Genomic DNA, 27,502 nt, shown 5'->3' with positions numbered 1-27,502 from the left:
CTGAGTGATATCTGGGCCAAGCAGACATTGCAGTTGATGCAAGATGAATCTTTAATGATCCCTGTGTGAAATCAAATTGCAGAATACAGCAGCAAAAAGAAGTATAAGCACACAAACAAACAAAAAATATAAATAAGCAAAAGGGTTCATTTACTTGTTCTCTACACTAAGTCTAACAATATCCTTATTATTACATGTCTAATTCTATGTTTCTATAATGTTGTTTACTGCTTTCTTCTGCAGTTCCCTATGATCAACGAGTTTGGGGAGAACACTAACTCCTACTGCTCCTTTGAGAGCAAGGAGACGGCGCTGCTGCACTCAGAAAATGGCAACCTGCAGCAGAGAGTCAACGTCCTGACCCATGAGGTAAGGGGAGAGATGAGGACAAGAGGGGGAGACAGAGTAGAAGAAAGAGGGAGGGTGGGGGACATGGAAGGGAGGCAAGAGGTGGGAAAGGAAGCGAAGATATGAGAAAAGGCAGACGCAAGATGGGATATGTGCAAAATAAGAGGAAAATCCACTTTACTATATATTCATTTTAATTTTTTAAATACACTGGATAGAATAAAAACCTTATCACACCAAAGGTTTTTCTCCGTGCTCGAATTCTGCAGAAATCCCTCCCTGCGTGTGAATTAATTGAATTAAAAGTGAATTGAGGCCAACCCTGGTGGACATATGCTGAAAGATGTCCAGAACTAATTAAGCACTAAAGCTGCTGTCCATGCAAAATTACTGAGATTGGGTGTTTTTAAGAAACTGTCCAAGGAGCACTGTGACATGGGATTTTCACGCTGGTGTTCTATTTCTGAGACGCGGTATAATTGGGACCAAACCTGGCCAAGATTTTGCTGAATGTGTACGTCTTGAGAAAGAAAAAAAGTAAAGTAGACGTGTCATTTTCCAACACACCCTGCAGTGTATGTTAGGATAACACATTTTGAAATGAAGCGGTATTATTTAATACATATACAGTGTGATTTAAAATATAAAACAAGATGTGTGCATGCTACGCGCAGGCAGTATTTCACAAGAAGCAGGACTAAGAATCAGTTTTGCTACTTTTCTACTATATACTTGAGTGTAACGCCCTTCCAAAAATGGGCTGGAGAGAGAGAGGAGGATGGCAGCGCTGTGCTTAGGCTACGCATTCCCTTTGCTTGTAACTCTGCTGTTTCTATGACTGTGTGAACGAGAGCGTAGGAAAATAGCAATGAGAAATGGCTGACACAGGGAGGCAGTGGTAAAACTGGTAGCGGCAGCGGTAAAAAGAGCTAGAGAGCGAGAAAGAGGAAGGAAATGGTTTATGGGAGCAGCAGAAACGATTAGCGTGGGACACATAAGGTCACAAAGCTCTGACACTGGGCATTCAGAGTGATGAAATGTGCCATGGCTCACAGAGCATGCTCTGTTGGGACACGCCCCACATACACACACACAAACCTTATCCCCTTCCTTTTGGTAAAGCAGTGACTTGCAGTTATCAAAGAGAAGTAGGGAAAGGTGACATATTTCCTGTCAAAGAAGGCATTAGAGGAATTTAAAGGTCAAAAAGTACAAGGCAAAACATTTTGTCATGTTTTTCCGATAAAATGGAGATTTTGCAACTGTACAGCTTCTCCTCGCATACTGTCAGCCAAGTCTACCAACTGAGCATGTTGTGTGTACATTTCATTTTGGGAATATATACCACTAAAGCACAATATCAACTGACGTAAGGGCCTTAATGTGGGTCCTGCTTTATTACTTGCTCTGGAGGCCATGTTTTGCAGAGTGTCCCTGTGAAAATATATTTTCAAGACCTTCATTATTTGAGTTTGGTGTTTATATTTTGTTGTATTGCTAAATTAATGTGTTTAATCAAATTACTACACAAGGAAATCTGGTAGTAAATCAAGTGCTATTCCAGCATAAAAAACTGTACACATTGCGCAGCGAGGGGAAAAAATCAGGGGTTAATAGGGGAACCAGCAGCGCATTTTTGCCCAGGGGCCCACAAGCAGGTTAATCCGGCCATAATGACAACACTGAGTCCTCCCTCAGTGCGTGGTGTATGGACACATGCAACAGTAGTGGATGGAAATGCGCATTAATACACATTTTCTTTTGCCAATTTTCTGGAAATTCGGTAAATATTTGCACTACATTTGGTTGGAAACCTGACTAATGTGGCCGTGTTCTGAGAGCTTAGCAATTTTATTGATGCGTACAGTGTTATAATAACTGATAGAGATGATGGCCAAAACGCCGAAAATAAGATCCTAGAATTATCCTTTAAATTGTCCAGTTTAAGCGACCCTCCACATCTTTCCCCTCCTCTCTGAAGTATTTAAACTGAAGCAACATTCAAACTGGCACATCTTGAATTCATTGCCTTACAGAAGATGTGGAAAACCCATGTTCCACACTGCAATCATATCAAGTGTTTTATCCCGCTGTTTGTAAAAGACTAATTAAACTAAAAATACTCTCCAAACTATCAACACCAGACAGCTTTGAACCTAATAGGCCATTTAAAACAACAAACCGTTCCCACATACAGTATCCAGACTGAGGTGAAAATTTAAAAGGCGATAATGAGAACATCTTTAGAATGTAGTTATTTTTAAAAATCTTGTTTCTGTGTGCATCTCCTTATAGAAATCTAGCTCTGGAGTAATGCTGCTCTCCTCAGTCACAATGCTTGTTGTCAAGGCGTCCTCACCTTGGTGCCAGTTTTCTACAAGCATATGTTACCATAGACACACTGAATAGGCCTCACTGCTCCGGCACACAGCAGTGATATACCTCTTTGTCCTCGCCGGCTCTCTGTTTATCTCACTCCCTTGCCGCTGCTCCCACTCTCATTCTCTGCGTTGTCTAAAGTGACCGTATTCTTCAACAAAAATCTCCCTTCTGTATCCTCGCCTGCTTTAAAAATCTCTTCAGTTCACTCAATTTGGTGTCACTGCCCTCAGATCTGTATGTGTACAAGTGATTATGGCATCCAGTGACATTCACCCCCTTATTATGCCACAGCATGAGGAGAATAGATCAGCAAGACATCAAGAAATACATTTTTTAAAGTAGTCTTGAAGATGATTGTTGAAATCGTGTTTTTTTGGATGGGGAAGGCTTTGCTATGTGCATGCTGAGGTGTCAGGATTTCAGTGTCCTAAATTTGCTTGGTTACGTAACAGTTTCTAAAGAGACACATTTGATGAAGTTTTTGGTGTTTTTCCCCCTCTCTCTCTTTGTGAGGAAGTTTGAAAACTGACAAAGAAGGGAAAAAAAGTAAATGTATGTCAAGCTTTTTTGGCTTTAGTCTCAGCTTCTCTTTCTCTGTATCTCGCTTCAGCTCCAGAAGAGAAAGGAGAGAGAGGAGCAGCTGGAGGATGTGATCCAGGCCTACGAGAAGATTCACATGGAGAAGAGTAACCTCCAGAGGGATCTCGACAAGATGGTCAGAGACATTATTCAGTTCACTGCACTGTGCATTCGTTATTTTACAGAAGCTTTACACACGAGCCATATGGCTCATTAAAGAATTCTTAGTTTCACACTGATGGGGACCAGATATAAAATGTAAAATTCGGCATGGCTGACATCATGAACAGGTAATGAACGTAAAAGATGATTACATTTAAGTCACCAAATACAATATATGGCCAAAAGTATATGGACGCCCCTGTACATATATGTTTGTAAACTTTTGGTCTGGAGCTGTTTTTAAGGTTTGGTTCCAATTTAGGGGAAATGTTAATGCTACACCATAACAAGAATATTCTAGAAAATAGTGAGCTTCTAACTTTGTGTCAACAGTTTTTGTCATTACCTTTCCTGTTACAACATGACAATGCCCCCGTGCACAAAGCCAGCTCCATAAAGAAATGGTTTTCCCAGTTTGGTGTGGAAAAACCATAGACTGTGTAAAAAAAAAAAATGGGTGTAGTGTCCGTGACGTCACCCATATGTTTCTGAAAAGCTGCTGTGAAGCTCAAGGTGGGTGGCTCCGGCGGCTCCGGCGGCTCCGGCGGCTCCGGCGGCTCCAGCTGTTGCCATCTTGGCAGTCCCTGACTCCAGCTAATCCAAAAATGGGCAAAAAGATGGAGCTGAGGCGGGCCGAATGAAGCCTGGTTGATGAAACCACCTAGCGGCAAGCCACCTGACTGGGAACCCACCTGTCACTCAAAGCAGCCACAACCTTATTAATTATGCATAACTTTAATATAATTTAAACGGGTGAGTTATATAAAAATTCACCCCCCTCACAGTTGTCATGGACAGGCAAATTAGCTATAGAGAGCAAAATTGTTTTTTGCACCAGGCTGTAAACATGTTTATTTCTGCTGTGAAGGCATTTTAACATGGGGCTCCATGGGGATTGACTTGCTTTTGGAGCCAGCTTCAAGTGGCCATTCTAGGAACTGCAGTTTTTGGGACTTCCAAGATGGCTTGGGAAGAATGTGACTGGCCTGCACAGACACCTGACCTCAACCCCACCCAACACCTTTTGGATGAACTGGAAACGCTGACTGTGAGCCAGACCTGACCACCCAACATCAGTGTTGGACCTCACTCATGCTCTTGTGGCTGAATGGGAGCAAATCCCTGCAGCCAGGTTCCAAAATCTGGTTGAAAGACTGAAACCAGATTATAGAAGCAGATTAAAGGGCAAATTAGCATTGCACTTGCTTAATTGACAGGTTCACATTTTTTCAAGTCTGTCTTAAAACAATATTACACATGCCCACATGTACATTGTAAGCACTGTTGGTTGCTGTAATTGTTCCTCCTGTCCCAACTGTGCTGTTAGGATATGCTTTTTTTTTTAAAGCAATTTCAATGTAAGTGATGGGGGACAAAATCCACAGCCCTCTTTCTGTGCAAAAATGTATTCCAAAGTTCATTCAAAGTTAATGTGAGGCTTTAGCAGTCTGAGTTAAACAAATCAATTGGATACAGTATCTTACAAAGCGACAGTGTTTTTAGCGTGAAATTCCCTCTTTGTTGTTATGGTCTCTCCACCACTGGTGTTTACCAGGCAGGAAGGGTCTAACTGAAGATGCATTCAAGTTGCACTATGGGAAATGTATCCAGTATTTTTAAAGCTTCACCCATAGTAGGGACTAAACGTTAACGCTAATCTCTGCATCTGCGGCTTCAATTTTGGCCATTCGTTTTTCAATCTGTCTCTTGCAAGTCCCCCATCTTTAATGCAGGACAATACTAAATTGCTGGAATAACCCTTTAAAGGATGGTCTCTCTACCTAGTCACAGTTGTACACGTTACATACAATCTGTATCTGAATGGGACTGAAAACAATATAAAATTCATGTGTCTATATTTCTTTTGCATACTTCAAAACAAAATGCGTAACATCTCAACTTTCTCCCCATTAACTCACTAGGTAATATTTTATGCTACAAAAGAATTTAGTCTGCATATCTATCCACTACTACATGTAAATGGTAAATGAAGGGAACAGTAATGTATATCCTTTTTCTCTCCTGACATTACTTTTCGTCACTCTGATATTACGACCAAGAAAAAAAAAACACTTCACGAAATACATTGGATCACTTTGACTGTGCACTTTAGACTACACTGCTCATTTCAAAGTTATTGCCTTCTGAGCACATTTTTTTCATTACTTCTTATACTGAGTCAACAGTCATTCATTCAAACACAAGAATCCTTTTAGAGTCATTCAGTGAAATTGCTCCTCTGACACAACCCTTACAGGTTTTTGCCTATAAGGGTACATAACTCTTGCCAAAAATAATTTTTGAAAAGATTTAATTTAGCAAATTATTGTAATTGTTTATTCCAAGATACTGCAAGTTCGTATAATTTAAATATACGCAAAAAAACAACAACTTTTAGCTATCTTCTAACTCCTCTGTTTGTGTAACTGTGAGAATTTAATTTAACACATGTCTGTAACTGGGTACAAATCAAAGTCGATCCAGACCAGGTAGCCAACTGAACAGATTGGCTGGCTGGTCTTTCCCAGATCCCCTCTGTGATAATAAACCATCTCATATGAGAGTGAAGTCCATTGAGCAGCTCTTGCCGAGCAGCCTCAGCAGTTTTATGTGGTCAGAGTGATTAAGGGATGAGGTGCGCCAGAGATGTTGGAACTGCCACCTGCCAAGGACTGACACAGTGTCAATGTCACCTGAAGCTGTGATCGGTAATACAGCTCCAACTACCTACTGGGCCTCATTGACCTTTAACCTTCCAGCAGTGTACTCACTCCCTAATCTACATAATATTTTTCTCTCTATATATCTATTTATATTTGTGCGTACATTTTCATACTTTTCTTATTAATCAAATATTTTGCTCAATGACAAGGAAAGACTCAAAAATGAACTCTGCCCTCCTCCTCCAATTCTGGTCAACCTGTCGATATAAACTGAAGCATACATGAACACTGACATGGATCGGTCCAAATCATGGCATTAGCACAGCAGATGATAAACTACAGTAAAGGGAATAATCCCTTTCTGCTTAAACCACCATGTAAACCACTGTGTGTGTGTGTGTGTGTGTGTGTGTGTTCAGGGAAGGATAAAGGGGTACAGTAGCCATACTGAAATTAATCTCCAGTTATGTTATGGATTTTTCACCTGTAGATACATCAAACTTTTTCAGATAAACTGATTAAGTAAAATACCAATCCCTGGTTGCAATATCAGTACTATAATATCAGTTCCAGGATATGAATGTAGATTAGTGATACTGATATTTAGCAGCCTTGGACATGTTCACAAACTGGCTTTTACGGTTGGTTACAAAGAAGCAAAGACTGGCTGTGTGGCGCAAGTGCCAAAGAATGTACTGTATATAACCTCTGTAAACATTTTAATCCTGTATACTTGTAATGCAATTGGTGGATTAAAGCATAGAAAATGTGTGTGATTACAGACCAGCTTGGTGGAGAAGCATGTCGAGCGTATCCTGGGCCTGGAGTCAGCTCTGAGGCAGAGGGACAACTCCCTGCAGAAACTCAACATGCAGCTGCACAGCAAAGACATGCAGTATCTGCAGCTGCACGCCGGCCCAGACACACACAGTGAGTGACTGTCAACTCTCACTCAGGATGTATATCTATATGAGAGGTGTGCCGGTAGACTGGTTTTACTGTATACCGAGATGAAACACTCTGATGGTAACAATACCGCCAACAATTTCTATTACCATCACAAATTTCTGTCTTTATTAGGACTTTCATTTGGATAAACCACAACGGAGTGACTTTTTACCAGTCAAACATAAACACAGCGGTCACAGCAGGACCAGAAAACTAGGCTCCTTGTCTGTCTAGCGCTAGCTATTCTAGCCATGACTTGCTATGCTAACATTAAAAGGTGGGGTATGCGATTCTGGAGAAATCCAATACCATGGCAAACACCATGATATAGAGCGAATAGTGACACAGTAAGTAATGTAACTAACGTTAGCTAGGTTGTGTGTTAGCTTAGCTAGGTTGTGGGTTACCAAACTGTCTCTACAGTTGCTGCTGCGAAGCTAACAGCCAGAGAGGACGAGACGGTTTCCCAGAGCCAGCACAGCAGCTCCAGACAGCGATACTCACAACTCTCCTGAAAGCTAACATCACAACAGCAGCATATCTTGGCAAACTAGAAAGTCAGCTGAATGTCCGTGGGCAAGTCATTTAACGTTACCTGACACACAAATCATGGCTGGAATAGTGTTGTGTGGCTCGGTCCGTTTCCCATTTACAGAGCCATCCTATAGTTTACTATAGTTGTGCACTAATAGTAGTATTTCAGGGAAGTTTGATGATTATGGTGATAATGACATTTACCGTGATATTTTTGGCCACAGATAAGACATTTCTGTAACCACAAGTGCATTTAAAAAAGCCTTGACACCAGTTATCCCTGTTAATCACTGCTCATATTTTCTCTCTGTCTCAATCATTAATCAAATCCAACAATCTGGCCGGAAAGCATTTTAATTAAGGTCAGGTTAATCCTCGGCCTGTTGGAGAGAACCAGCTTGGACATTTTGTTCCAACTCCCTGGTCACGGTCGCAGAAAAAGAGACCTCAAATCTATGCGGGTGCTAGTGATTGAAATTCAATCATTCTGGCTTCAAAACATTTGGCAACAACAAGTGCTTGTCACTGTGAATTTGAGGATTTCTCTGTATTATTCAGCCTGTTACTTCCATCTCTACAGCCTAATCGCTATTGTGATTAGTCTGCATTACCAAATGCTAGAAAACTGGTGAGATAATTTGACTTATTACAATGCAAATTAATTCTGGTATCAGAAATATTTAACAGTGTCAAAGATGCTTCAAATAAGGCAGGTCACTCCACTGCTTTCACTGCATTTATGAGAGAAAAAGCATGTGAATAAAATCTTAAATCACTTAAGATTTTAGATTATAAAGCCAAAAAGCCTAACCAAGTCAGCAGATTCCCTCATTTTGAGACTGCAGCACAGAACTCCAAATAAAATATGCGGTCCACTACTGCTGTAGAAGATATTATGTTAAACTTTAAGAACTTCTAGAGTCAGTAGATGCTAAACTCTACCCTGTTCGACGACGTGGGTGGCTGATGGAAACATGTAAGAAATGTGTCACCACCACCTCAACAGATGCCTCTACTGAGGGTATACCTTGATGAAGAGGAGGTATAATTTTGCATAGGCATCAGACTCTCATATTTAATGGAAAAAGAAGCGTATACGCTTTTTTGTGCCTTAATTTGTGTCTGAGGGGTCAGAGTTTGCAAGGTAGTATTGTTGATTAATAGTTGTGTGTGTGTATGAATGAGGGTGAGAAAATATCTTGTAGTGCAGACTGTGTACAGTATGTGTGCACCTGTGATTGCACATACGAGTGTGGTGGTGAGGAGGCAGAAGGAGCTGGGATATAAAAGATGATACTGTCTTCTGGCTCAAGGACTGAGTCTGTGTGAGCGGAGCTGAATCACTAACATGCCCACACAGATCACATCACCCAGGTACAAACTGAAAGATGCTGCCCTTGGAAGAAGTCAGCTCTTTTGCTATTTAATACTCGTCTATTGTACAACAACCGTGGACAGAAGAACACTGCATTACTCAGGAGAAAAACAATAAAAATGCAGTGTTTTGTCTCTTGTGTTTCACGTATACATTTTCTCTATCTTTCCCCCCCGACTCTTCTCTTTTTTTCCTCCCAGTGCTGGACTGTCCAGCCTTGACCCTTCAGAGCTCCCGCAGCCTGGACACCCTGTCCGACCTGAAGCTGCAGCGGTTGGAGGCGGAGCTCGAGGGGGCGCGGCACGAGGCCCAGGGGGCATGTCAGCGGGAAGAGGAGCTGAAGGGGGAGTGTGAGAGACTGAAGGAGGACATGAGGATGCTGCAGAACAGCCAGAGGGATAGGGTCAGTGTTAGTTTGTTTTAGTCTGCTTGGGGTGCCAGTTTACTGCGTCTGGACAATTTAAATTATGTCAAGAACACTGTAAAAGAAACAGTTGACCCCAACACTTTCCTGTGATGCATTCCCTGAATTGGCCTGATTGATTTGTGAGAAGTATTAAGAGAAATGTAAATATCAAATCTATCTCCAGACAGAACATTGATATTGCACGATTCTGCATTACGTTCAAAGCCAACATTGTTTCAATTATTTATTTCTACAAGATCCACTCATGCCAACTAAACAATGGTTAAGGTATGGTTAAATTGGCTACAATCGATATTTTTATAATAACAATGTATCAAATGACAACGTGAAAACAATGAAAGTGAACCAAAACAGTAAAGTTGTAGGCCGGACAGCTAAACAAAGAGCTGAAACTCACTATAACGCTCCTTAAAGCCAAGGGGAGCTGCAGATTCAGGTGATAATTCTCTGTCATTGTCATTTGATACATTGGTATTATAAAAAATAGCGATTATAGCCACTAAGGTTCTGTTATGGTTAAAAAAAACATTATTTGTTTGTGACGGGATGCAAACTCAAACACACTACACGGCCATCCACCACCACAACTTCTACACCATTACTAGGAAGCAGGGCATGCTACTTCATGCACTGGCACTCAGTGTTGGCATTTGACATAAATTACGTGCTGCAAAATCGTCCAATATGAACAGAATTCCTAGGGATTGTGGGCTGCACATACTTACAGTGGTGGTCATCCTACAACAAAATATATCGGAGATGATGAACAGTGTTATTCTGACAGCTTTAAAACACCAGGGGGGCATATATTTCTGGCTCCAGTGGGACACAAAACCCTGACCTTGCCAGTTTAGAGTCAAGCTGTAGGCAATGAGCTGCGTAGGGACTAAAGAGCCCAACACAGCACTTTCAGAGTCAGGCTCTACCCAGGACGTGACAGAGGACTGCAATCCAAGTTCCCATTTAATATGCAACTACAGTTTTTTCCATTAGTGCTGCACTTAATATTGTACTTAAAAGCAATGATTCACGATTGGAAGATCGATACCACTCTCATGTCTGCACATATGAAGCTACAGCCAGCAGCAGTTAGCTTAGCTTAGCACAAAGACTGAAAACAGGGGGGAAACAGCTAGCCTGGCTCTGTCCAAAGGTAACATAACACAGATCCACTTGTAAAACCACAATGTGACATTTTTATGCTTCAGCTTTTTCACGGATGAAACAAAGAAGATATAAGGTGTTAATTAGTGACATTTATAGGTGTTGATAGGTGACTTTTGTTATCTTCAGACAAAGCCAGGTTAGCTGTTTCCCCGTGTCCAGTCTTTATGCTAAGCTATGCTAACCGGCCTCTGGCTGTGGGTATATTTTTACTGTACAGACATGAGAGTGGAATTAATCTTTTCGTCTCCCTCTCAGCAAAAAAGATAACATGTCAAACTATTCCTCAAGTTCTTCTCACAGCTGATTTGTTGCGCTTTAATGCCACATCACAGCATCTTATTAGTCACTACAACGAGAACAGTAATTTCTCTCTCTGGAGCAATATTGCTAAAAATGTGGGCTTCTTGGATGACTTCACCTAAACACATGAAGGTCCACAATTGCACATGTATACACACATAAACACACATACAGTGCTTGAATAATAATTTTCAAGGACTTGGACCTGTTTACACCCGCTTTTTTCTGACGATGTTACCTTCAAAACGTCTCGATGGGCTCTTGCTGTCAGATTTTGTCCAATATTTTACCAGCACCTGCATGCTAATCTAATTTTACGCTCTACTTCGGCAGGAAATGACTTCTCCGTGCAAGCAGTGTGATGTGGAGTGGATAAAGAAGGTGGGAGATGAGCAGTAAGTGACCACAGCCGATCTCTGGGCTGAGGGACAAGGAAGGGAGGGAGGGGAAGACATGAGTGAAAGAAAAGGAGCGAAGGAAGGAAATCAGGAGTGAAGGTAGTTATGTCAGGAAGGAGAGATATTGGTTGAGAAGAACGACGGAGAAAAGAAAGAGCAAGAGGATGAGAGCAAAAGGAGAAATGTTTTACTAAAAGCTGCAGCTCATCTGTATCTTATTCTCCTGCTGTGATGTGCTCAGGCTGACCTCCAGGGGCCTCATTAGAAACTAGAAACAAGCTCTCCATCGCTGGCTAACTGGGTTCAAAAGCAGTATTAATAAAGGAGTGTTATTGTTGGTGCAAAAAGCTGCATTTACCATAGATTCTACTATATGTGCATTCAACTGTAACACCAATGTTTCTACATTAAACATTTGCTCAAGGATGTTTGGCAGGAGATTAGTCTGAGCAGTAGGGGGCAGTGTAAGCACAGTGTAGGACACCTTCCTGTCCATTTCCTCATGTCTGTGTGTTTGTTGGACATCTCTATGAGGCATTAAGTCCAGTCTCGTCTATCTATGTATTCTGTCTCTTATTCCTCCATACCTGAAACTAGACAAAAAGAGTAATAGTGAGTGATCAAGCTGCTGTGTTTCCACAAAGTAGTTTATTTTCATGCCCTCGTCAAACTGCCCCAGGCATTGCATGACTATTTACAAGGTGTTACAGGTTACAAAAAAAAAACACGTAAAAACCACAGCAGGTTGGGCAGAAGGACTCCCACACAATGAAACCCCAGAAGTGTTTCGATGGGGAGCAAACTGAAAGTAAATGGTGAGGCTGAGTTTTAACTGAGAGTGTGGTGGAAGCCTACTGCTTTTTCCAGACCTTGGTCACCTTTTGGTTTTACTCAACAATATCACTTACTCCCACTGAAAACCTACAATGCCTATACATTGTTTCCTGATGCTTTTTCTTGTAATTGGGCTCATTTAGTGTAAACTGCACAGATTGATATAGACGATTTTGTATGTGCTGTGGAGCATATTTACACACAACCTTTGCCCTAATATCATTCATCAATCATCAGCACTTTATAATCTGGGGGAGAGTCTGAAGGAAGAAATTGGTGTTATTTAAAATTGAGGTTTTTGTCAATGAGTTTCACTGTGATCATTTTAAAGCTTCTCCAGTATACTGAAATTGTTGATACAAGCAATTGAATTGATGAATTCATGAACACATGTGAATTCAAGAAACCTTCACCTTCTAAAAGCATAACAAATTTAATTTTATCTTTCATTAGTCACAAAATATCTTTGTTTTTGTACTGTTTTACTTTGTCATCCCTTCTCTCCTTTCCATTTGTTTTGTAAGCGAGATAGCAGTTTGTGGTCAATCCCATAATCAGTCACATTTTCGTGACTAAATTCTTGGATTTTCGTTTACCTCACTTATAACTAATGATACGTGAACGAGCTACCCTCACCAACCACAAGCCACACACTGCTGTAGATGCTGGCAGCCACCTGGCAGTACATCCCCCCTCCACACTTCAGTATACACAGTGACTGACTAATCCCTCTTCAGCTTTCAGAAAGGAAGAACTGTTTCCAATAAATCACGACGATGATGATTTGAAGTTGAAGTGGAATTCCCATTTCTTGTTCGAAATTAAAAAAAATAACCAAAACCAGAAATTTGTATTCTGCTGAAAATTGAACCTAGCATTTAAAACCATGAGTAACCAAGTATAGCTTTGGGAAATCCTGTTTGTTTTTGTTTTTTTACCTTTTAATTGATAATTAGCCCCCCCCCCAAAAAAAAAAATCACTTAAAGTTACCAGGTAGCAAAGCTCAGCACACTGTTTGGTGCACCATGGTTTGGTGTGAGGACTGTTTGACACCTCTTTGTGTTGGGCTGAAAGTGCTTCATGCGCATAACAGAAGTAGAGTGTGACAGAGTTAGGACTGCAGAGCGTGAAAAGCCCCCACCATTTAGCACCTGCCCCTCCACGAGGCTGGAGACATGCAGTTTGTACATTTCTTTTAAGTACCATAAATATCTTACTTTTTCCAGAAAATAGAACCACGCAGTTACAAGTTCATAAGAATATTGCCACATCACGCTGACCACTGTGTTTTCCAGTGCTAGCCCCCCGAGACCGTGACCTTAATGTGAGTGACTGAACTCCAGTAGGTTTGAAAAGGAACATTCATTATTAAGTATTAGCCAACAAAGAGGAGCTCAGATCTCACAGGCAGCTGCAGTGACGGCTCTTTCTTTGAAACATCTGATCAGATCAGAGGTCAGATTTCAGCCCACACTCTCTTCACTTCATCTCCCCCCCACACACACACACACACACTCTTGTACCTGATCGATTCAGCGGCACGAATCTTTCATCAGTGCTGCATCTGCATTATCACACCCCTCCTACGCACTGTACTGCTCATTGTACAGTATGTTCATGCAGTTACACACATACAAGCTAAGAAAAAGGAAATAACAAAAAATAAATGCAAAAGAACAGACGCTGGCAAATGTGCAGAGTATTTTTAGAAATACAGAGACAAAAAAAAGAAGGGACTTGATATTACAGACCCTGCAACAGGCAATGATTGAGAAACCCTGTTAGGTTTGTGCCCGTGCGCACTCATGCGCAGGTGTTCACACATCTGCTTTACTACATGGTGCCACAGAGGTGTTGCAATCTGACCCAGGCCTCTGACACAGATTGGCAAAACACACTAGCAAAACTGAAAAGTAAGCCAGTACAAATGTGGAAAGGAAGAGGTGCATGAATCTAAACTGTCAAGAAATTCAGCATTTAGCAAATAAGACGACAATGCAGAGCTGGAGCTAAGAGTCCGCTGAGCGCAGTGAGGAAAGAAAGTGGATACATTTTATGGCCGCTTTGGTGATATCAATACAGATATACAACATGCTCCACCCACCATGCCAGTAAGTAACCTAATGATTGTTATTTTCCTACTGATGCACTGAATGCATTTCTGTGTTTGCAGGAGGCTTTTACCCAAAGCCACACATATGGAGTGCGTGCATTTATTCACAGATGACCCTGAATCACTTCAAAGTTAATACTGGGTTCCACCAACTCGTACCACAAAGAAGGATGTTGTTTGTTGTAAGGTGGGGGATGAAAGGGGGTTTGATACCCCACTCTGTCTGAGTCATAGCAAGTCAGTGGAAACTAGGTGGGCCAGTCGCAAAAGCTAACCAACCAGTGGAAGTTATGACTTATTTTCAGTTTTTTTGAAATTGTGAACTTCCCTGAAATTGGGTCCCTGACTTTATTTGAAATTATTTTGGGGTGATAAACTTGTAGCAGTGTATTTTTCTGTGCATGTCTTTGCAGATAAAATGTAATGTGAGGTGCAGAATAAGATGGCAGTTCAGTGTTCCTCTAATACATACCCAAGTAGTAGGCTAACGCACCCAAGTGGGAAGACTCAATTAAGTTAGTGCGTGGGTGTGCCGGAGAACATATTTTTAATTAGACTGTGTTTTATTTGCTGTGTAGGCAGGAGACATAAGTGTTTTTCTTGTCTATTTTTCCCCTTTTTTCTATTTTTTTTTTTTGGGTCTGACATTGCAGTGGCATCTTCACATCTATTCCTATTTTTGCAGAAGAAGATATGCAGTATCTTTTTTTATCTGACACGATCTGTATGGAGGAATGAGCTATTCAAACTCTAAATCAACAAAGATGTTAAATTGGGGTGCTTTATCAGATCTGAGTCCAGCAACAATCTGGTACTCGTGCACAACAAACGCCCGCTTTTCATCTGTATCTTTCTGTTCATCAACAGTGACTAACATTTGCTCTCATAAGATGCTTTATTTCTCCTTTAAACTTTTAAATATGGTTGAAAACTTTGGGGTAGAAGTGATGCGATTGATGCAAGTTTAATATCCTCTGGAAGTTTGTTATTTGTTTGTGCGTTTGTTATTTATTTGTTATTGCATTTAAGAGACAACTCTTTTTTTTTTGGAAATGCTGGTCTTGATACAAGAAATGACTCAAACTGGCAGGATAAACTGATTATCTTAACAGATTTCAAGTTAGATTTTAAGGTTTCACCTCTCGCCAGTCTTGCCATTAACATTATTATCAACCTCTGTAAATGAGTAAATTTCAGGTCAAGCCTGGGGAGTTTATAAAAATTGGGTAGACATTTAAGATAAATCGACTGTTATCAGATTTGAGGTCAGCTTGCACTGGCAGTGACTAACTACTATAGTTGCACTTTTCTATCTTAACAAAATCCTCTGCCATAATGCAACCTGCACTATCTAAATCTCTCTGCTTTTAACCACATACTGTAAATATCACTCTTAACCCATCTAAGCTACCAAATAGGTGCATAGAGATGTACAGTTTGCTAATAGAGTATTCCTTATATCTACTTCTATAATGCTCGCCTCACATTAATTTATATTGTGGGATTCAGATCAGTTTTGAGCTACTGAGTTGAGACAAAGTCGGCTCGTTACCATGGGTAAAAGACACAGAAGCATGTAAGCCAACCATGCTTGTTTACGGTTCTTGAAATAGAGCTGCTCTGTCAGTACGGCCCCTGAGAGAGTCATGACACATCTTGCATGAAATAGTGTGATTTTATGCACTTCAATTATGCGCTGTGACTTGCACTCTAAAAATATAAGCCTATAAGCCTCTCAATTAGCCAGCCTGATTTGTGAGGCTGTGTCACTGCTGCAAAGCTCATTCAGTTTAAAGAGAAGATGAAGATCAGTGTGGATTTGTGATGCGAGTTTCATACATCTTAAAATATTCAAGAAAGCCTTTGATTCACTTCCACCGATGGTATACATTTTGATGATTAAACAGAGACTACAGTGTATGTATACTTATGTAGTTGTACTACATTAATGTTCAACCAACATTGCGATAGGGGCGACTGTGTCTTAGTGGTAGAGCGGGTCGGCCACCAATCGGAAGGTCGGCGGTTCGTTCCACCAGCCCACATGTCGAAGTGTCCTTGGGCAAGACACTGAACCCCAAATTGGCACCTGCCATCAGTGTATGAATGTGTGTGAATGGGGTGAATGTAGTTGAAGCGCTTTGAGTAGTTGGAAAAGACTAGAAAGGCGCTATATAAGTACAGTCCATTTACCATATTCTGTAATGACAATGATTATGATAATTACATAATTGCCTCCCTTCCTCCTTCTTCCAGGGTGAATTTGGCTCTGGCCTACACAGAGTTAACCGAGGAGCTGGGACGCCTCCAAGCACTGAGCTCCAAGCAGACGGAGATCCTGAGGAAAGCCTCACAGGAGCAGGCTAGCCCAGGTTAGCATCTAGCATCCAGGTTTCTCATGTAAAATACTGTATATCAAAAATGTGGAAATCCTAGGTCACTATCCTCACAGTCCCTCCGTGGTGGAGGAAGTATTTAGTTCCTTTACTTGAGTAAAGGTAACACTGTAAAAATACTTAATTAAAGTAAGTTCAAAGTGCTAGTCAAAGTATGCAAGATTATCACAAGTAAAAGTACTCAATGCAGAAACCCTGTGAGTGTTATACTATTATATGATTGACTTACTATTACTGATGCATCAATGTCCAAGTACAGTTTTACTGTTGTAATGGCAGAGGTAGAGCAAATTTTAACCGCTTTAAATACTGTTGGATAGTTTAATCTATAAAATTTCAACATATTCTATAAGCTCATCATGTTTTGTAGGTAAAATCTTAATTTTTTTAAGTAACTAATGACTGTAGCGGTCAAATAAATGTAAAAAATACAATATTTCCCTCTGAAATGTAGTGGAGTGGAAGTAGTATATATATACGTAACATGAATTTGTAATACTCAAGTAAAATACAAGTACCTAAATTTGTACTTAAACCTGCAGTGCTGAAATTTTGTCTCCCCCTTCTGGCAGTGAGAGTAATTACACAAACATTGTCAACACCTGCTTATGATGTATGCCAACAGTGAACTTGCCCCAGGCTCATGTTCAGAAATAGTTACAAAAATACAGAGAAATTTCCACAGTTCCAAGACAATAATCCATTATTTAGGTAGAGTAAATGTTACAGCTACATACTCCAAATATTATACAAATACCAACCTGTCCAAGAGCAGTAACGTGACATCTGTGTCTGCTCTTAGTCCTTATTTTCTCTCAGTGCTCTCCAACGAGGAAAAGCTAAAGCTACACCAATGGTTAACCGTGTTTGTCCTCGCCTTCAGTCGTTTGTTTGTTTTTTCTCTGAACGCCAAGTTTCTTTTTTATCTGGATCATCAGAAACGTTCCTCCCCACCTCTGCTCTGGCAAACCATTGCTGGTTGATGTAAAACGCATCATTACCGGTGCGCCAGCTCGGGAATGTTGCCAGAAACTCCGATATACTGTGAAATACAGAGAGATTTACTTGGCGGTGATAGGCTTAATCGTCAGTGTGTGAACTCGTTTGGTAAGGGCTTGAATGTAATTCGTTTATATGTAAAAGTCCCGCACACCCGCTTTAAGTACTGTATTTGAGTAAATGTCCTTAATTACATTCCACCACTAAGATACCTGCTGGAAGAGGATAACTTCAGTAGACAACCAAATTTATACGTAACATTTTGTAAATTTATAATGTTTTTAGATAGAAGCTGGTACTTTGTAAAATTAAATGAAATGCCTGTTCCATTCCAAGGGCATAATAAAATTACTTCTGGTTGTGATTTGTTTCTACAGTTTTCTCACTTAAAAGTAAAGATAGAAACTAACACAGATATGCTGTAGAGTATAACTTACAACTTACAAGGGCTACACAGTAGCAACACCTTTCTCTTCCTGCACACGAAGTCACTCACATAGCTAATATCTCGCAACTATGAATCTACTACCTACCACAAATCAAAAAGGCACCACATGCATTGCCTTTACAGAGCTGTAGATAGTACAAACTGTTAAATTCTGTTGCGTAAATCAATAAATAACTGCTTTTTTTTACGCAGCTGAGAGTGGGAAAAGCTCAGAAAACCCCAAACTGCATTTGACTTTTCCCTAAGGTCGTGTTGTATCACATTAATCTAGAAAATGTGACTTGAATGGCACTTTTGCTTAATTAGTTACAGGATCATGCAAGTGATATGATTGCCTCTTGGCTATCTTTAACAACAAAACAAATACTTTTTGTGAATCACTGAAATAATGTGCGACGTGGGAATTTGTGTGGAGCCATAAAAAGTCTCATGGGTGTTACACTGTAAGAGTAGGCTTGAACTGAATAGTCTCATTTGACGGTTTCCTTCTCATTCGGAGGCCCAGAGAGTGCTTTAGAGCAAAAACACCCCCTCCCTTTTAACACCTCAACCAACCGGCCATAAACGATGTTTCCTCTTTGATATGGGAAGTGGAGCTGAAGTGGTGACTGACTCATCAACATATCTTGTAATTACACAAAACAGTACAACTGTAAGCATTTATATTAAATGAATATCCTGGTGCAGCGTCTGCAGGAAGGTTTATTTTGTAAAACTTACCATGAATGTTTTCTGATAAAAATGCATAGTAGCAATTTCATGTCATGAGAAGGTCATATTTGAGCATAATAAAAAGTGGTGAACCAGTGACATTTTCTTCTGCTTGTACTGGAAATGTCAACCGCTAGATTTATGTAACTGACTGATCTCTCCCCTAATATATGACCAAAAGTATGTGGACACCTGAACATTACACAAATGTGCAATTGTTTCCCATTCCAAAACCATGGGCATTAATCTGCTGCTATAACAACCAATAACCTCTGCCCTTCTGGGAAGGCTTTCCACAAGATTTTGAAACCGTGCAGGCCAGTCAAGTTCTTCCACAACAAACTGGGAACACTATTGTCTAAAATATCATTGTATGCTGTAGCATTAAGATTTCACTTAATTGGAAGTAAGGGGCTAGCCCAGACCATGATGAACAGCCCCAGACCAAAAGTACACCAAAGTATGTGCACAAGGGTGTCCATATATTATGGTAACAGGTTGCCAAACTGGTTTCAAATATGTCTTTACGTTTTTGTTTTTCTTCTATGTTCCCTCAGTCCAGCGTCACTCTCCCATCCACCACCAGCGCCACTCTCCAGTATCTCAGCGCCATTCTCCAGTCCCACCTCCTCCACACCACTCCCCAATCCAACAGAGACGCTCCCCGGTGCTGCAGCGCCTCTCCCCAGACATGCACCGCCGCTCACCCATGCTGGACGTCAATAACGGACCGGCCTCTTACTCTTGCCGGCCACCCAGCCAGCACCTGAGGGCCAGCTTCCAGGGCCGTCGCAGTTACTCCGAGGTTGCCGACCCCTCCGCTTACCAGTGCCCGCCCCGCTTCTCCCTAGACCCTGTCTCCACCCTGCCTAAGCCCCGGCCCTACACTGAGGGCTACCCAAAACAGCAGCCCCAACATGTGGGCTCTCCTCATGGTGGACTGCAGCACAGAGGCTCCCCATCGCCCCATCAAGGCGGTGCAGGAGGAGACGGGGGCCTAGGGGAGAGCTCCATGCGCCACTCAAGAGAGATGCCGTTCCCACTGTCTGAGGTGGCCCACCTGCATTTTGAGCCCCCTCCTCCATCCACACAGGCCCCCCAGCCCCCACAGTCCTCTGAAGATGAGGAGGAGTGGACCTGCCCGCATCCCATCAGCCCGCCGCGGACACTGGGCGTGCTCTCTTCTGCAGTGCCCAGTGGCGTCATGAGAGGCCCAGCGTCGTGCTCAGCTTTCCCCATCCCTCAGAGGCCTAACACCCTCAGCTGCCACCCGCAGCCGGGGTACATGTCAGCAGAGCATGCTCAGTCCTGGCCTTCAATCAATGTGAGTTCAAACAAAGTGTAAAACTTGATTGATTACATCTGTGTCAAAGAGTACAGGTTGAATGATTCTGAGACCATGAAGCTGCAGCAGTGAAAGTGCACAATGTCCTGTGTCACTTTGTCACAACTGTAGTTACTGAGCCAGTTCATAGAAAATAACTTGTATTTAACCCCAAGACTCTCTCCGCTGAGTTTTTGTCATCATCTGAAGGTCTCTGTCTTTACTGTGTCTCTTCTTAGTTCCTCTGAAGTAATTGTTCAACAGAAATACAGTTATTTGCTTTCTTTCCGAGAGTCAGATGAGAAGTTTTAACAATCTAATGTCTATGCGTTAAGCATGGAGCTGGAGTCAAGATGTTTTTAGCCTAGCTTAACATAACGTGGGAAATAGCTAGCCTGGCTCTGTCCAATGTGAAAATAAACCTAACAACATCTCTAAAGCTGACTAAATATGACATTGTATCTCATTTATTTAACATGTACAGTACACAAACAGAAATGTATAAAAACTTATTGTGGTTTTAGAGTAAGTTAGAGAGTGTTGGAACTATTTATTGGCGAACAACAAGCTGGGTGCAATTACTGTACATCAAAAGATAACTCCAACTCTAACTTAAACAAACAAGATACACCATGTAAATAAAACAGCTTTAGAGATGTTGCTAGGTGTATTTTTAAACTTGTGAGCTGTTCCCCCATGCTTTCAGTCTTTAAGCTCTTTAAGAAAAATGCATACAACATTACATTGAAGTGACAAAGCCCTCCAGCAGCTGGAGGATTTCTGAATGTTGTCCATTGGCAGCAAAAGAGGAAGTACTGTGACGTCGTTATAGAGCGACATGGTCCGCAGGCGGAGGAGGTTGGGGTGGATGGATGGGTCAGCAAGATGTTGGACTCTGACATGCGAGACCACTGTTTGTTTCCCCGTTTCCTTCCGACTATGTCGGTTACTTTTAACCATATTGCTGAAGGTTCCCTAACCTTAATAAAGTACTTATTTGAACCCAAACCAGGAGCTTTACCTTATAGTAATGAATTTGTTTTTGTGCTTAAACCTAACAAAACCTTAACTTTAAGCTTTGTCGGTTTAGAAAATGCCTTCAACAGTTTTGGAAGGCACTGATAAATGACGTTGTACTGCAGATAGGGGCATCAGATCAGAAAACGTGTCGTTCCGGAGGGCAATTCCACACGACATACTTAGTTGTTGTTAAATAAGCTCTGTGCTTGAAACCGATATCTATCTTCTCATCTCAATCTCGGAAAGGAAGCAAATAAGCATATTTCCAAAGATGTTGAACTATTCCTCTAATTAGTCTTCTTCTCTCTAAACTGAACTGGATTACACAATGAATCAGTACTTGGATGAGAGTTTTCACCTGGATTTACTACTAGTCGGTCTATTTCATGTCTAATTATGCGTGTACCTGTGTGTGCGTGCCTGTGTGTGTTGCTCTACAGCTCTGGATGGAGACCGAGGAGAGTGACATGCGGAGCTGCCCTCTCTGCCAGCTGATATTCCCTGTTGGTTACCCTGACGATGCCCTCATCAAGCACATTGACTCCCACCTGGAGAACAGCAAGATCTGATTGCCATGGCAACCAGCCCGCACACATCTGCGCTCTCCTCTTATAGATTATGTAAGAGATTGGCAGATGAAGAGGCCAAATTGAAAGTCAAACGTAGAATCACAGGCGATCCGTGAACCAGTTAGCTGTGTGCGATAATCTATGGGTAGGGATGCAAAATGGGCGCAGGGGCCTGTTATATTTGGGAAGTACTTAAACACAGGTCTGTCTTGGACTTGTGAGTCCACATGCAGAGCCTTTACAGATCACCCTTAAGACTGCTCTGCGTGTATAATCACTGGCTCTGGTTGCTGCTGTTTTTGTTCTGAGTGTTGTTGTGTGGTTTCAGACAGTTTCAGGTGTTGTGTTGTTTTTCGCTTCACAGTGTAGTACACTTTGATTTAGCAAAGTAAGCCAAAGACGAGGTATGAGAGGCAGGCTGGAAGGTTCAGGGGCTCTGCATGTCAAAAATTAGTTTCAGTTTTCATCAGTAAAATGATCAGGGAGATCTGAGGCATCTTTTTTTAAACAGACTATTTTCACCACTTAGCTTTAAATACTGTACACCTGCTTGGACATTCTCACACACATACTACAGTATATTTTGCAGAGGATTCTGTGCAGTAAGTGCCAAGGACAGTGGTCTGGTAGAAGCTGGCTTATTGAAATGACAGAGTAAAGTCATATGGGACAGTGATTAGTCATATGAGTGAAGAGCTTAAGTTTTTGATCCTGAGGTAAGGAGAGAATGACACTGTGAAGGAATTTTGACTTATTGTCTGTCGATCAAGGTTCGATGCCGTTTTGCTTTCACTTCTCTAAAAACAAAGAAGTGTGTTTCTATGGCAGTTAAGAAAGTATAAAACATTCCAGTCTCACATTTCATCTACTGACAAACCAACTGACAAGCTGGGGAATATGAATGTGAAAGTATGTTTGGATCAGCCTGAAGGCGGTTTTACCCAAACATAGTTATGATGATGCCCTGCAGGGCGGGGCACTGATGTTGATACGTCTTCTCTACGAGTGGAGGGAAATTTTTTGTCAGAATATACCTTTATGCTTGCGGCCTGATCAAAAAAAATCTAAGTATCTTAGCACTTTAAGTTAGCATAGCCTATATGATGTATCTGTTTTCAGTCCCCATATATATTTTCCATGTATAATTTACTATTTATATTGTCAGTCTGTAAGGCAAAAAAATATGAAGATATATTTTTGCAAATGTTAATGCACCACATGTCTCATGTTGGTGTTTCTCCCATGTGCTTGCACACTGCTGTATATAGAGGAGTCGAAGATCAAAATCCCACCGCATGGGATACTTTTCTGTACAAAGACTTTAAATTATCAACTGGGATTCTCATCGGTCTTCCTAAAGATCTGACCTTCGAAAACAGTTTGATGTCACGACTGCCCAGACCACCCAACAAAAAACAAAACAAAAAGAGAACACACACACACACACACGCATGAGATCAAGACTTGCTGCTTTGAAGAAAAAGTGGCAGGCTTTTTAGTGTACTGTATTTCTATCTCGGAGATCTGATACCAGAAACATCATCTCCAATCAGCAAAGTTATCTCTGCAGGGTTTCAGCAATGACAATACTCTTCTTTTGATACATGGGTTTAATTTTTATCATGAGTGGAATCTTCACTCCAGATCTGCTTGTGGGACTTGAACTTCTTTTGAAAAAAAAAAAGAAAAAAACAAACAAAGTTACACTGATGTCAGCTTATCTGAGGCTTTCAGTTACATGTGCAGTTTCTAATGTAGGGGATGTCTCTACACACCCACCCGTGCATTTAAATTGGTTTGAATTTACTGAAGAGATGAAATGCATTATTAGAGCACATAGGACAGTGATTGTGGCAGCAGGATCCTTGCGTCTGCTAACTTCTACCCAACTGAAGTACACTTGAGCAACACACTGATTCCCTACAAGCTCTGGAGGCTTTGCTCCAGGCTATGACTTTCCAATGAAGGTTTAAAGAAAAGAGAATTTTACAATGGAGGTCAAGGACTATCAGATTAAAGGATAACTTTGTTGGTTTATTACCACCTGGACCTTATTTTAATAGGTTTGGACACTGCTTCTACTGGTTATGATAACATTGTACTCACCTAGTTAATTGCTGAGATCTGGGCAAGCAGCAACATTGCTAAAAAAGAAGTCAGACGAGTTGCTGAACTGCTGTTGCTGACAAGCTAACTGTTAGCGGGCCGGGCTAGCACTAGTCAGTCACAATAGCTCTCCGAGCTTCTCTCTTTTTTCTCCATACGTTGCTGTTCACTCCCTCCTGGCATTTTGTTCCCTATTGGACACCATTTTGTTTAATAAAAAGTTATTGAAGTAGGAAAATAAATCTCTCATTAGCAAGCTTGTTAGCCTATTAGCTTAGTTCTGTCACTAACAGGACAATAAGTTTTAAAAGACATATATATTTGTACAGTTGGCTCCTGTCTCATAATTGTCTGCAAACCACTGCCATTTTGTAGAGCAGAGAGTTAAATAAATTCCTCCATTTTGGATTTTCTTTCACACTTTTTTTTTTAAGTTTCTTTTCTTTTCTTTCTTCTGAGGGGGTGGCAGCACCACCTCTGCTAACTAATTCCTCGGGGAAACCCTGAAAACTATTCTGAATTTCACAAGAAAAAAGGTGACATTCAAAGTACTTTGAAAAGTATACATATTTAAATGTAGCATAATTTATATTTTCTAATGCCCTACCCCTTTAATTCAATTAACTTGGTGATTACAATGTTATTATAACTGATAGAACCAAGTTGAAATAAACTGCAACTATCCTTTAAAGAACTGCATCCTGAGGTGTACAAAAAAAACTTCAAGGCAGTACGGAGATACTTGACCATTAAAACGAAGAGGGCTTTAATGACTCCCAATTATTCTATACTGTATGTATGTTCCTATATCACTCTATGTAAAAAATATTTAAAGTTGTGTACAGACAGGTATTTTGCAAGTGTGTAAGGCTAATGCAACATGTACTCTATTATTCAACAACTTCAAATTGGAGTGTCTGTAAATCAGTATATATATAATCCTAGCCACCACCACCACACTGAGTATGAATTATATGCGAGTTATATACAAGTACTACCCTAAATCCTTCCTCTTTTACTCACTATGTAGTGGTATGTCCTCTAGTTAACTAATATCCAACTACAGTCGCAGCCTGTTTTAAGCTGCAGGATGTGTCACAGTGAGCACTTTCAGGTTTTGTCACATATGACATCAAATGATCTAAAATGACTGTATGACCACAAGTACACTGCGTTTAAAGAATGAATGTTTGTCTGAAGGTTTTAGTCATTATAAAGAAATAATAAGTCTCTGATACATATTTTTCTAGTCTGATTTATCATGCAGCAAAGAAAGAAAGAAGCACAACAATAAAAATGTGCATAGTTGTCTGTTTACTGATGATGATGTAATGTTGCATCGTAAACTATTCAAGTCAGCATGAGAAACTGCATTTGGAAACTTTAAGTTAAGTTATAACTGCAATTTGATTCTGACTGCAGCTGAGGTACTTTTTTTGTAGCGGAAATGTTTAAGCGCAGCGGTTAAAGATTTCACAAACAGTATGTACCCACAATCACAGGACCTACCTTGGCTCATAACCAAACAAATGATTTCCTGCATTTTGATAAACAGAGGACATGTTATAGGGTTTCTTGTTCATGTCAGTGTGTGGGAAGATGCTGCATTGTGGTTAATGGTGCTGGGATGTTGTTAGCAACCACAACCTGTTGGCCAGCAGCAGCAATGTAAAGTGACCATGTCCTATATGAGCTCACAATGTGACAAACTCATTCACACACACATTTTAATCGCTAGTTCAGGTTTAAGATTTTCCTCAGTTTTTGTGTCCACCGACTGTCAAGATATAGAAAGTCAAATTCAAAATCTGAAATCATCTCATCTGTTTTTCTTTCTTTTTTTTGTGTCCTAACAGCAAACTGACTCCTTGGTTTACGCAGGAGATTAACAGAGAGACAAATCCAGCAGTGGAGAGATCAGATCTGTCAACATTAGATTAAAATTAAATATTTCTTTATCATGAAATTTCCCTCAAAATTTCCCTCAGATTTACTCAGGAGTCAAATGGCTAGGTCCAACAAAGAGTAACAGTTTTAAAAAAGTCAGATTTTTCATTCTTGCATAGCTCCACTCTCCTATAAGTAACTATGTGAGTCAGGTTGTTCTCCTGGGTAACATTAAGCGCACATGGCGACCTCAGCACTAATGAACTCTCCACAACACTAATGAGAAGTAATGTCTACTCTACAGCATTTGTGTGGTGGAACAACACTGCTGGCATTCAAGGACTTTACAAGTGTGATAAACAAAAGGAAAGCAACAACAGAGGTCTATAAAGAGTCACTTTTTCTTTCTCTCTCTGTCTGTAAATATCCCTATAAATAAACTGGAACTTGCACTGAAATAACGTATGAACTGGCTTCTTTATGCACAAATGATGTCATTTGCTCTCGCCCAGTGGCGTAAGGTAGTTATGACGGGCCCTAGTGCAAGTTAGTTACTAGTTATGAAGCACACACACACACACACACACATATATATTATATATATATATATACCAACAATGTGTGTTGGATTTTACAGCATATATAGCAAATGGCACCAATTTTAAATTAACATGAGTTCTTCTTTGAACACAGGCATATTTCCAAAGATGCAATATGAATCACTCGCAAAGGTCTATTCTCCACTTTCGCCTAACACTTGTTAACATGAAGGCCCATTCTCTCTATAGGCCCCCCCACCCAATGGGCCCCAGTGCACTGTCTGTATTTACACCCCTGCTCACAGCTGCATTTCACATTCTGTGGCTTTACTGATATTAACTTTAGAGCTTGTGTAGTGCATGAAACTTGAAAATATTTTAGGAGTTTAACAGCTTGTGTCAAGAGAATTTAAAAAGCACAGATCTGGGTAAAAATTTGGCGAGGTATTTCAGCTACTAGAGGAGTGTTCTTCAATTTCCATGCTTTTAAAACGCCTTTAGAAGAACTACCCTAACTACAAAAAATTACTGCTGTTTGTGTTCTTAATTATTTGAAAGAGAACATATAGTATGATCAGTCTATGTGCTGCATCCTTAAAGTTGTTTCTCTCTGCAGAAATAAATGTAGACACACGAGGGTAAGAAAGTTCGACTTGGTATGAGATGCTCAGACATGTGACACTTAAAAGTAAATAACTGAGTTTATTACCTAACAATGTCCTTTATATTTTACAGTGTGCTATTTAAATATTGCACGTTAACAAGCTTGAAAAATTAGGAGTAGAATAGACAACTATTTTCTAAAAATTATATTGAGAGCTTCAAATTCTTGCAGTAAACCCCTATTTCTATGATTTTTTTTGTATTTGAAATCACCTAGAGTGAAATTCAAGCCTGAAATGTATAATGACATGTTGATATGATGCTATTAACAAACATCATTCACTACTTGACAGAAGATATTTCTACAAAACGATTTAGCAAAAAAGAGGTGGGCATTTAAATTAGGTTTGACAACAATATTCAATATGCACAATGCACAGACTAAAGATGCACACATACCCCCACTCACACACAAGGGCTGTGATGGACACGTGCGTGTGCTGTTGTGGCTGCAGAGTCCTGAGGAGCAGTAATCATGTTGTTAGTTTCAGCCAGCCAGGCCCAGTGCTGCTGCTGAGAGAGCCGAGCTCGCTGTGAAAACATCCGCATCACCCATCGATACCACTCAGGTGTTGTCGCTATGATCCGCTGCAGTTATCTTGTCAATGG

General features: G+C 40.7%; 1 protein-coding gene across 1 annotated transcript in view; it reads left to right on the top strand.

Moving 5' to 3' along the window:
- The window catches only part of tbkbp1 (TBK1 binding protein 1), a 59,575-nt gene extending 33,426 nt beyond the window's left edge, over nucleotides 1–26,149 (top strand). Inside the window, exons 3-10 of the mRNA XM_044179049.1 lie at nucleotides 244–369; nucleotides 3,341–3,445; nucleotides 6,917–7,064; nucleotides 9,192–9,394; nucleotides 11,219–11,280; nucleotides 16,488–16,603; nucleotides 19,343–20,109; nucleotides 21,570–26,149. Coding sequence (XP_044034984.1) covers nucleotides 244–369; nucleotides 3,341–3,445; nucleotides 6,917–7,064; nucleotides 9,192–9,394; nucleotides 11,219–11,280; nucleotides 16,488–16,603; nucleotides 19,343–20,109; nucleotides 21,570–21,698 — 1,656 coding nt within the window. The 3' untranslated portion in view covers nucleotides 21,699–26,149. The remainder of the gene's footprint in view (nucleotides 1–243; nucleotides 370–3,340; nucleotides 3,446–6,916; nucleotides 7,065–9,191; nucleotides 9,395–11,218; nucleotides 11,281–16,487; nucleotides 16,604–19,342; nucleotides 20,110–21,569) is intronic.
- The last annotated feature ends 1,353 nt before the right edge of the window (nucleotides 26,150–27,502 follow it).

This window comes from Siniperca chuatsi, linkage group LG20 (assembly GCF_020085105.1).
Source record: "Siniperca chuatsi isolate FFG_IHB_CAS linkage group LG20, ASM2008510v1, whole genome shotgun sequence".
NCBI classification, from domain to species: domain Eukaryota; kingdom Metazoa; phylum Chordata; class Actinopteri; order Centrarchiformes; family Sinipercidae; genus Siniperca; species Siniperca chuatsi.
The sequence above is the reverse complement of the archived record's forward strand: the minus strand, read 5'-3'. Positions and strand labels throughout refer to the sequence as shown.